Source organism: Bombus impatiens, unplaced genomic scaffold, assembly GCF_000188095.3.
Source record: "Bombus impatiens unplaced genomic scaffold, BIMP_2.2 scf_0777, whole genome shotgun sequence".
Taxonomy (NCBI): Eukaryota; Metazoa; Arthropoda; class Insecta; order Hymenoptera; family Apidae; genus Bombus; species Bombus impatiens.
This window is the reverse complement of record NT_177196.1, coordinates 123,149-133,934: the sequence shown is the minus strand read 5'-3', so window position 1 is coordinate 133,934 and position 10,786 is coordinate 123,149. Positions and strand designations below refer to the sequence as shown.

At 40.3% G+C, this 10,786-nt stretch overlaps 1 protein-coding gene across 3 annotated transcripts in view; it reads right to left on the bottom strand.

Annotated features, from left to right (window-relative positions):
- Positions 1-7,461: 7,461 nt before the first annotated feature.
- LOC100746829 overlaps positions 7,462-10,786 on the bottom strand; it is a 21,668-nt gene continuing 18,343 nt past the window's right edge. For all 3 annotated transcript variants that reach the window (XM_033323108.1, XM_033323107.1, XM_012390470.3), the window contains exons 19-20: positions 10,102-10,500; positions 7,462-9,728 (exon numbers count right to left, since the gene is read on the bottom strand). In XM_033323108.1, coding sequence (XP_033178999.1) covers positions 9,693-9,728; positions 10,102-10,500 — 435 coding nt within the window. In that variant the 3' untranslated portion in view covers positions 7,462-9,692. The remainder of the gene's footprint in view (positions 9,729-10,101; positions 10,501-10,786) is intronic.

The window sequence follows — 10,786 nt, the reverse complement described above, 5'->3', positions numbered from 1 at the left end:
CGCGAACGAACCGTGAGACGACAGCCGCGATTGTCGCGCTCGTCGTTCACGCTGAATCCTGTCCATGAAACGCCGAATACCGTGCATCGGACCGTGACACCCGTTACACGTAATTTCCCTTGCAAAAATGATGAATCGCTCCAACGAACTCGCGCGAGCGCCGGAGTAGTCTCGCGGCGTGTTCAGTTCGCGACGATGAAAGCCAGGTAAACCCCCGTGGCAAATGACAGGATCCGTCCGGCTAATGTTCCGTCATTGTGTCACTCATCACCTTGACGTTCGGTGCCTGTTCACGGTGACGACTTGCAAATCGCAAGCGCCCTGACAAGCGTCACGCTTGTTAGCAAACTGGGAAATCGGGGAAAGTCGACAGGTGTTGGGTATATGTGCGTTTAAGTGTAAATGGGAAGAATTGGATGAAAAGGGGAAGGGATAGAGACTCGATGTTTGGAATGGAGGTGAGGGATTCGAGGATAAAAGAGCGTTCGTTGAAAGATGCAGATAAATTTGAAATTTTCTAAATTCCTTTCGATTCAGGTAAGGAAGTAATCATAAATAAGTGGAACAATGCTGTGGATATTACAGAGCAGTATTAAGGTTAACGTATGTTCTTCCATTTATTTGTATTTATGTCCTCGTTTCATAAACATGGAAATACATAAAATGTATTATAATAAAGAACGACTGAATGTCACGTATTTAGAATAGAAACGTGAATGTAGCAGGTGATTTGTCGTTCCTTTTAGTAGAATACTTCTGATATAAATTGACCTTTTGTAGTTAGAATTCCTTTACTATTAGATCACGATGCTTTAATACAATTCAACGAAAAAAAAAGTTCGATACAATGATAAATCCAATAATAATAAATCCAAATAATCCAATTAGTAAAAATACGATAGTGAAATACGAATAATAAAGAATGTCGAAAATGTAGACACGGGGTACGTGACTGCCAGGTTACAAGGGTTTTTAAGCCTCGCTGAGGATTGTGAAACAAAAACGCACATATAAATGACAAATTACTGCTCGGAACTTGTTTCTTTCTTTTTAATAAAGTAATCCTTCAGATATAAACACAGTCCTCCTTAATACTTCATGTGCGTCCCAAAAGATAAAAAATAACAGAGAAAACGAGGGATATTATGTTATGATGTAGAAAAGAAATTCATTAGCGAACCCTGCACGATCGATTTGAATTTTGCAATATGGCATTACCCGCAATTTACAATAACGAGACCAATATACATATATATATAGGATGCATAAAGGACGGAGGAGACGTTGTCGAATATTATAGAGTGCCGCGAAATAAAACCTGAACGAAGCTAGCTGCTCAAAATCGAGACGAGTCTATTAGCTGGAAAGTACCGCGTCATCTCTTCGTCTTCAAAGAACTTCCCGGATCCCTCATTATCGTTAACGATTTCCGGCAGTCAAAGCCTTTCAACAATGCCACTGCCCGGGAATTTTCTAAGATTTTCCGAACAAAGAGCAAGAAACAATTTCCTTGGAACCGTGGCCCGCGCCGTCGGTCGATCGTCAGAGATTTCAGCGCCAACAGCTCATCAATTCTTTCCAGGGCCAGGGAAAAAGGTATCAAAAAGTTGTTCGCTCGATCTCCGGATGAAATTGCTCCCCTCTATCGGCATTCCCCTCTTAACAGCACGGTGACTTCACAGTTTTGTAATGAGCTGCAATTGCCTCGCAAGTGGGAACATTGGTTACATTGTTTCTTACTCGTTTCTTACCCTTTTGCACGGTATTCTTGCAATATTTTTGTTTCGTTTTGTTAGAGAAAAATGACCGTAAATCGGTTTTAATGTAACGTCTTATTAGACAAGTCTGGTTGGATAACATGCATGTAGGTAGCGTCTCGATTAACTTGTCAAGCCTTTTTTATTCTTTCGGAATAAATGTCTGGACAAAAACATATTAAATGTTCGTTTAACGATGAGGAATTTAAACTATGAAATTGATTATTGTAATGTATACAGGGTGGCGACATCGTGTTTTTTGATGGTAACAAAAAAAAAAAAATTAAATTTTATAGATTATGTATAATCAATTAATTCAGTGATCAGAATTGTAAAGAAACTTTTTAATAGAACAAATGCGAACTCGAAAGGGCAAATACGTGGAATTGTAACGATGTGTTAAGTTGTAGGAAGATTTAAGATTAAGCTGTTACTGTTAATTCGTGTTTCCGCCTGTTTGCACGCGTCTGACCATAGATAGGCATGCTCTACTGCGGCTGCCAGGCATCCGCTGCACATGAACAATCGTATTTGAATATAACATCTGTTTGATTTGTTTTTACCAACTTTGTGTACCACTAATTACCAGTGGCGAAATTCAGAAATTATTCCTATTTCCTCGAAACAAAAAACATAGAATCTCGTCTTTTTAGATATATGATTTTACTTGGATATGTTTTACAGTTCGAACACCTAACCAATTTTCTGTACATTTAGTATTTATAATAATAGACTTTAGACTAGCTTCACGTACAAATATACAGGGTGGTTGGTAACTGGTGGTACAAGAGGAAAGGGGGTGATTCTACGCGAAAAAAGAAGTCGAAAATATAGAATAAAAATTTTTAAAAAAATTTTTTTTCACCCCCTTTCCGCTTGTACCACCACTTAGCAACCACCCTGTATAATAGCAATGTGCAAGAAGAGAGAATTTCGTAGAATACGAATTAATTCCTTCAAATTTTCAAATTTCAAATTTTAACTCTTGTAAAATCATAGAAAAATTCTATCGAGGAGCTCAAACGAACCTCATTTCGAAATTCTATTTTATAATGTTTTAAAAATAATTAAATAATAATCATTCCAAAGAAAAAAATTAAATAACCCTATCAGTTTGCCACAACATAGCAAAATCGTAAATGTAACACAAGAAGGCAACTTTTTCAACGCTTCAGAATTGATCAAACAATGATCCTAACTATGATCTATAAACTCCCCAAAATGACCATATAACTTCATCGATCTATCACTAAACCCCCAAAACATCAGAAATCTCGTTCAACCACCGTATCCACGAAAAGCTCCTAGCTAAACTAGCTCTTCTAAAAAAGAAAAGATCCACCAAAACCATAAAAAAAGATCAAAAAGGAAAAATTCCATACAAAGAGCAAATCGTGTCACAGAGGGTTCACCCAACGTCGATGAGCGCCTTACTCAGCAAACACCAGACAACACACACGAGCAGAACGAGCCAAAAATGACGACATTCTTCACGTTCGAATATTCTGTGAAATCCTTTTCACGCGTCTCTGTTCCGCGCGAGCTGCACGAGGGGCTGGCAATTTTGCGGGGGTGAAGAGAGCCGTGGACTATCGTCGGATGGCACTGTGTTCTGCTCCATAGATCACGGCCAGCTTTCTTTTTCGTTCCCCTTTCAGGAAGCGGCACAATGCTAGCTTCGCCGGTATTATACGAGGTCGTAGCCGACAATGGACGCGAACTTGCCCATTGTACCGGTCGATTCCGAACCTGGAGCCAGGCCAGAGCGGCCTTCCCTTTTCCTCGGTCGTGTTACCGACGAGATGTCTTCATTAGCGCGACCTACGTGTCGTTCTGCACGGTTACGTAAACGCCGTGCAATTTAGGAGAGATGTTAAAGGCTTCTTGGAGAACGTGAGTTAACTTCTGCGAAGTTCATAGCGTGGGCATGTGGTATGTTCAGTTTCAATGTTATAGGGAAAAAGGTTTTGTAAAATAAAGATTCCGAGAGAATGTATTATCGATACGTTTTTGGCGTGATTTTTGTGCAGATTGAATTAGGGGATGGTTAGAGGTTTTCTTCGATTCGATTAAAAGAACGAGTACTTCTACAATTCGTACACTGTACTACGAAATATTTTCTTCTTTCTACTTTCACCTTGTCTTTTTTCACAGTACTGAATTTAACATCGTAGCGTTTTGCATCTTAGCGTACCTAACTGTTAGATTCGTGAGTTACCTCCTATGTAGATATGACACGAAGTTAGAAACTGTAGCATAATTAGTTTTAATATTCAATAAATAACGTGTCAGTTGTTGAAGACTCAGCCTACATTATTTTCCTTCGAGCTTGATACCGATCGTATTACTCCCATAAGTTTCCCTTAACTTCCCACTTTTCCATGCTAACTTTGCTCTGAAATTAACAACTTTTCCCCTATCTGCAAACTTTGTCCTATACGTTTCTCCCAACCCTCAACGATCATCGTTCCATCAAAAGTCCCCAGAGTCCAGAGTCCCATGAGAAACCCGTTCACGCGTCCACATCGAGATCTCAACGATCTTTCAAAGCAACGTGGCTCCCTCGACACAGGTAGCCAAGAGGAATTTCCACGCCGGTTGAGCGGTTCGATCGCGGTGGAACGCTTTTATGATGGCAATCGATTCAACGCGAGGATAGAGAAAGAGGCAGAGGCCTGAACGATCGTGAATAAATCGTTGGTTGGAGGCTGTGATCGTGGCTGGTTTACAAACAATACAGCAAGCACGCAGCTTGGTCCACAATGGCGACGAGGATTCACGCGTGGATCGCAATAATTCCAGCGTGTAGCCAGGCCACGTGATAGGTGGTAACTGGTAACTGGTACCTGGTGATTTGTAACTGGTAGCCAGCGGTGCCCGGCTAATCCCACAAAGAGCGCCGACCTTTGAAATTTCTGGACAATTTATCTCGTAGCATGCAGCGTGCGCGCGAGCGCCTTCCCTCTGCTGCCATTGTGACAGGCAGTCGGAAACGAACCCGCTATTTGAGGATCGGTTTTTCTTTTCTTCTTGTTACAAATATTGATGGTGCGTATGGATCGCTTTTTAACGAAAAATAGAAGAAATTTTATAATTGTTATTTAGTTCTTGCCCAGGCTGGGTATTTCAAATTGTCCTATGAGTTTTGTTTAAATCTTTTCTGTAAATTTCAATAGAATTCTTGTCTTTTTTCAATGATGACAAAGAATATGGAAAATGTTTTACTAAACGATGACTCCTCTTGTTTTCCTTTTCTTCTCTCATTCTTAATTCTCTCCTTCTCTTTCATTCCTACCCTTCTTTTCGCCTTACCACTCTTCATTCCTCACATTTCCCCACTCTTTCTTGCTTTGCTCGCTTCTGAGTGTGCTCTTGGCATTTCTCGCTATTTAATCAAATATAACAACTACCTAAGAGTTCTAAGCGGGCACACACGCTTTGCAGGGATTACGTAATCATTATCTACCAATAAAGCGGAGAAAAATGAATGTGTTAGAAAACGAGTTACAAAAATATATGTGAATCCAACTAAATCGGAGAAAAGCCATGCACTTGTAATGATAAGTTAAACCAGACCCTCTATAGATCAAACCTGTTTCTGGATCCACAAATTGGAATTCTCAAAAACTCGGTTACAAATTTCTTTCACGGTTCCCAGGGGAGCACGAGAACTACTCTCGACTGATCTCTCGAGGGACTACTCGTATTTTCCTTCGATGAAATCTTATCTGAAAGATCGGAGAGGAGTGGACCGTCCAGAGAGCGAGAGAGGAAGGGAAACGTGGCACCGAGAAATCGGCGGGGGTCCATGGTCAGAAACACGAGGACTCGAGGGTTCCAATTTCTCCGGGCGCGCGCAACGCGTCGCAAAAACGCGTCGAAGCCGACTATTCCGGGAAAAAAGGCCACTGTGTCTTCTCTCTCTCGCGTCGGATCCGTATCCACGGTTGTTTCCGTTTCGCCTTTGCTATAAAATTTGTCACAAAGAAGATTCAATGAGAACTTGAGAAGTTTTAATTGGATTTGAATCGTTCCGTGATAAAGTGCTATTAATTTGGATTTCGGCGTCGAATTAAACATAGCGGAACGAATATTTTATTGATCTACCTCTCTAAAATGTATATCATTCATCATCGTCATCGTCACCATATACAAAAGATCCTATCTAAAAGTATCTCGAACCACTCATCACATTCCTTCACATGTCACCATGTATCTTATCACGGATAATAAAACGGCGCTTAAAATAACTTTAATTCGTTCTTGTGTAAACACTTTTAATTATTGACAATAAAATTTCCATCTCAAACAACTGATCATTCTCCTTTACATTTTACCATATTCACTTCGCTACAGATATTACAGCAGCCTTAGAAATAAATCTTTTGCACGCTATCTACAGATCATCTCGATTAACACTACAACCACTAAAAGGTCAAAATAGCCAATCATCAGTAATCCTTCAGAAATTGTCTAGATTTACAACCACGATTCTTCACGGACATATTCTTCTTCCATTATATGCATTTTTATACATCTACCATTTTTAATTCCTTCGCTACAAGCTTCATACCTTCATCATCAGCACCTCTAGCTTCAAATCCTATCCAATGAGCAACCTCATCAACCAACACACCAAAATCTACTTACTCCTAACCCTATCTATCTCTAAAACCACCAGAAATCCTCTCAAGATAGCGCGGGAAGGCATCAGGCTACGCCACTGAAACGAGGACAACTTGATTCTCGCGCGGACAAAAAGCGGGGACGTGCGGCGGTCCGCGTTTCTCGATTCGTCGCGGCGCGAGCCGTGGCCTGCAAGCTAAAACGAGCCTAATCCGCAAAACAAACCGATCGTGGTCCACGACCAGTGGTCCTGTTCCACGGGCCCGCGAACAACCGTACGCGACGAAAGGGCCGATTCGTCGAAGGGGCCCGCTCCGGACGACGAGCGGCGACTACCGCAAATGACTTTATTTATACCGTCGCCCCTTATTAGGCACTCCCTTGAGCCGTGGCCGTGTAAGGTTGTCGGAAGGTAATTTCGCCGGTATCGGGGGCTTCTTTTGTCGGACTCGGCTTTTTGCACCGGCCCCCACGTCCACCGGTCTGAAATTACTACCGACCAGAGGCGTGCAAGTTTTTCGAGAGCGAGCGTTACGTGAACACGCCGCGCCCTGTGCAACACTCGGCATGTGTCGTTGTTGCTTGTTGTGTTACTTGGCTGGTTGCGTTTCGTTGGAAAAGTACCTCGTAATGGAGATCGGTTCTTCTGCACGTTCCTATGGGGTTGCAGTTGGATGGACGTTTGGTGGATTCTAAGGATGTCGCAGAGTGCGGAGGTTTGATACTGTGGTGAAGGTTGAGGAGCTGGTCGTAATTTTATCTACAAAATTCGTGCACAGTTAGAAACGAGGAACAAACGGATTTAGGGGATCTTATGTGACGCGTGTATAGGTCAGAATGATGTGTCAGAGATGTTATGAATTTTTGATCGTTTGTCAAACCTTGTAGTAGCATTTTGTTACTTGATAAGCTGTTAATTGGTAAGATTCTTCTGAATTGATGGGGAGACCTTTGACGTTAGTGCGAAACAGTGATAAGTCTGCTGATTCCTCTCGATTCCATCGTACCGAGTGCTGCTCCTAATTAATAATTCATTGTTAGTTTCTACGCTTTCAATGGATAATTTGTATTATTCACTTTTATTAAAATTACAAAGAAGTATACAGATTCTAAGTATACAAAAATTACAATAACATTAAGTAGAAGAGGTTCTTCTTGAGACGGTATGTACAACAGAATATATTTATATGCATTATTATATTATATTATATTATGTATATTATATATATATAGATCAAATATCTATGCGTACACATGTGGTATGTATAAAAGAGTAGTTTCATTTTGGACGTAGAAAAAGGACGAGTTAGTTAGTTTCGTGCGATAATACAAGGTACGAGCTTCGTTCGTTCGTCTTCGTTTACGAAACGATCACCGACGTATGTATATTTTATTTCATTTGGTTAACACGCGCAGTTTTACGACACTGGAAGGAAATAAAAAAGAAAGAAGGAGTCAGACACATAGAAAGTATTATCGTTAATGATACACCTGTCCTCCGCTTAATACATCCGCTTACGCTATCTATTGAGCTAAAGAAAGTAAAAATCAAGTTAAATGCACGTGCGGCTGCGTTATGCAACACGTTCTGCTCGCTCTTCCTCGAGTCTGGTTTAGCGACGTTGCCGCGGCTTCGTCACAATCAACACATAATTAACGAACATTTCATTCGCATTTCACGCGTTCAAAATTCCATTGATTCTTTTTTATCCCATTTTCATTCATCCGATACATCTCGAGCACATTTGGTAAAGAATGATTGACATTAACAGGTAGTACAATCAAGGAGATTGCAGATTGGCTGAATTTACAATTAAAATTTTCCTTTTTCATTTGAAGGATTAATCAAATTGTTGAAATGTTCATTGGTAAAATTGCGATTGTTATCGTCACAAGTTCCTGCGTACAAGCTACGTTCTATAGAATTTTTTTTTTAAAAATACAGTTTGTACTCATAGTCAGATGTTGGAAAAGTATGAATCGCAATGAATTTGCTACGTACGAATTTGTAAACTGACGAAGCCGGGCAACATGACAGGACCCGCCAGAAAATAGACTAAACAAACAAACAATAACAACAATTAATAATAATGTCCGCCTCCGCGGCGATCGGCGCCGTTCGCACGACTTATGACACTGTATTGAGTCACGCGTCGATTCGCGTGCAGCGTTTACCGAGGACCGTAAAACGCTTATGGAAAATTCGATTATGACATCGAGAAGTATCGTTTTTATTCGTATTCACAATTCAAATAATCTCGTTATTCGTCGTAAGAAAAAATAAAATTATATTATATTTTTAAAAGTCTTGCTATGAATCTATTTTAAAGAGCATCATATTCAAAAGTTTGCAAATGTCCAGTGACTTATGAACGAGATTACATATATTATTCATACAAATAAGTATATGTAAAAAGATATATATGAATATATCGCCAATTAGACTGCAGATGTTTATGCAGTTATGGGAAATTTAAAATATCCAAGATAAAATAACAATAAATTGTATAAAAATCAGCAAACTACCGATAGTAAATAAATAGCATTATCGAAGATATCTCTCGAAGATAATCAAATTTCCGAAACGACATGATCGAGTACTCGGCGACCAGTTAAAAAAAGAAAAAGTATAAGAAACGAGGATAAAAAAAATGAAAACGGCAGTGGGAAAGGCGAGGGACAATTTCCCTCGCTACCCTTCCCAATCATTGGTTGTATTTTGGCACGGGAATGAGTAACCAGCGCGTCTCTTTGAATCTGACATTCGCGTTTGATCGAACTTGATATCTTTTTCTCAAATCCCGCCGACGGCAAAGAGAGCGCCTTCTGAAACGTTTCTACGTATCTAAAATCTTTGAACGAATACATAAATAAATAGGGGAAAGCGTTGCTTATAAATTTACCTTCTTCTTGGTCAAATTTCTTTTTAATCACTTTGGTTTATCACCAAGATCGTTATTTTATTGTTAACAATATAAATATATTTATATGTGCTTTTTTGAGACGCTTCCCCATCAATAAATATCGTATTAATTTAATAAAATAGACAATTAAAGCTTCCGAACGAAACGATTAAGGATATGTTCCTAATTTGTTTGCATCGATTAAACTGAAACAACTTGTTCGATTTTGACCTTTGTTTTAACGTACTTAAGCTTCGACGTTTTTCGACATAGTTGCGTCGTTGAAGAAATTTGTTTCACGTTTTATCTGTTCGATTCGCGAACTTGTGGAGGCTACCGTCCAGCGGTCACATCCACAACCTCCCGTCGACCGGATTTCCTTTATTACTTGTACGATCTTCGGTGTCTAGAGGGAGTCGAAGTTCGACTCTCGATCGCTGGTCTGCAAGAATCGTTCTTTATGATTAGGACCATTTCCTAAATTAAATATAGCAAGGATGGTACGTTTATACGATTACTTTTTGACTAATTGCATTATACTGCAGCAACTGCAGAAACTGCGGAAAGTTTAAAATGAATATCTTTACGTCTTTCAATCAATACAAAAATGAAATAAAACATTTCTAATCAAAATAAAACTGTTGCCCCTGAACAAAACTTATCTGTAAAAATCTATATCAATTGACCGCAAATTAATTAATATTTGGCAGATATTTTTTTTATGCTGGTAGATATGATAACTACACAAACACTGAACAGTTAACAAAGGCAACGTAGAAATTCTAAGTGGAGCTCGAATTTCACTCGTAACTCACCTTGTCCGGGCTATAAAGAGGCGGATGCTGCGCCGGAAGTCTCAGCGTGCTTCCCAGATCCCTCTCGGCCATTGTGTGCCCCTCGCTGGCACTGTCTCTAGTGTCTCTGGCATCCTTAACGCTGTTTCTTCTGGCATCGGCGACTTTCGTAGGCGGCTGGATCGTCGTTTCACCGCAAGATCTGGCGAGAGTCGAGCCAGCCTCGCCTAAATCAAGCCTCAACAGCTTCGTCGGTGCTTGGATGGTCGTCTCGCCACAGGAACGCGCCAACGTCGAGCACAGATCGCCCTGGAGATCCCCGGTTCGCAGCACTTTCGTCGCTGTTTCAACCGTGGTCTCGCCACAGGAGCGAGCTAACGTCGAATCGGCGTCCATTTGTCGAGTTACCGTTGCGGACACCTAACGTATAAAATAATCAGATTTTTATTTAAGAATTATACGAATATATACATTTCATGAATAGCTATGAACTATTTTGTAACTAGTAGAACATGATACATTTTGTACTAGTAGAACATTTTATAACTAGTAGATTTTGAAACTTTGTCTGATTGATAATTTTATAAGTAGTTTCGGAATTGATTATATCGTAAGTAAGCTTTCACACTTTCTAAACTACAGCTACTTTATATTTGTAGCGCTCCCCCCCCCCCCCCCCCCCCCCCCCCCCACCTCCGCCCCCTCC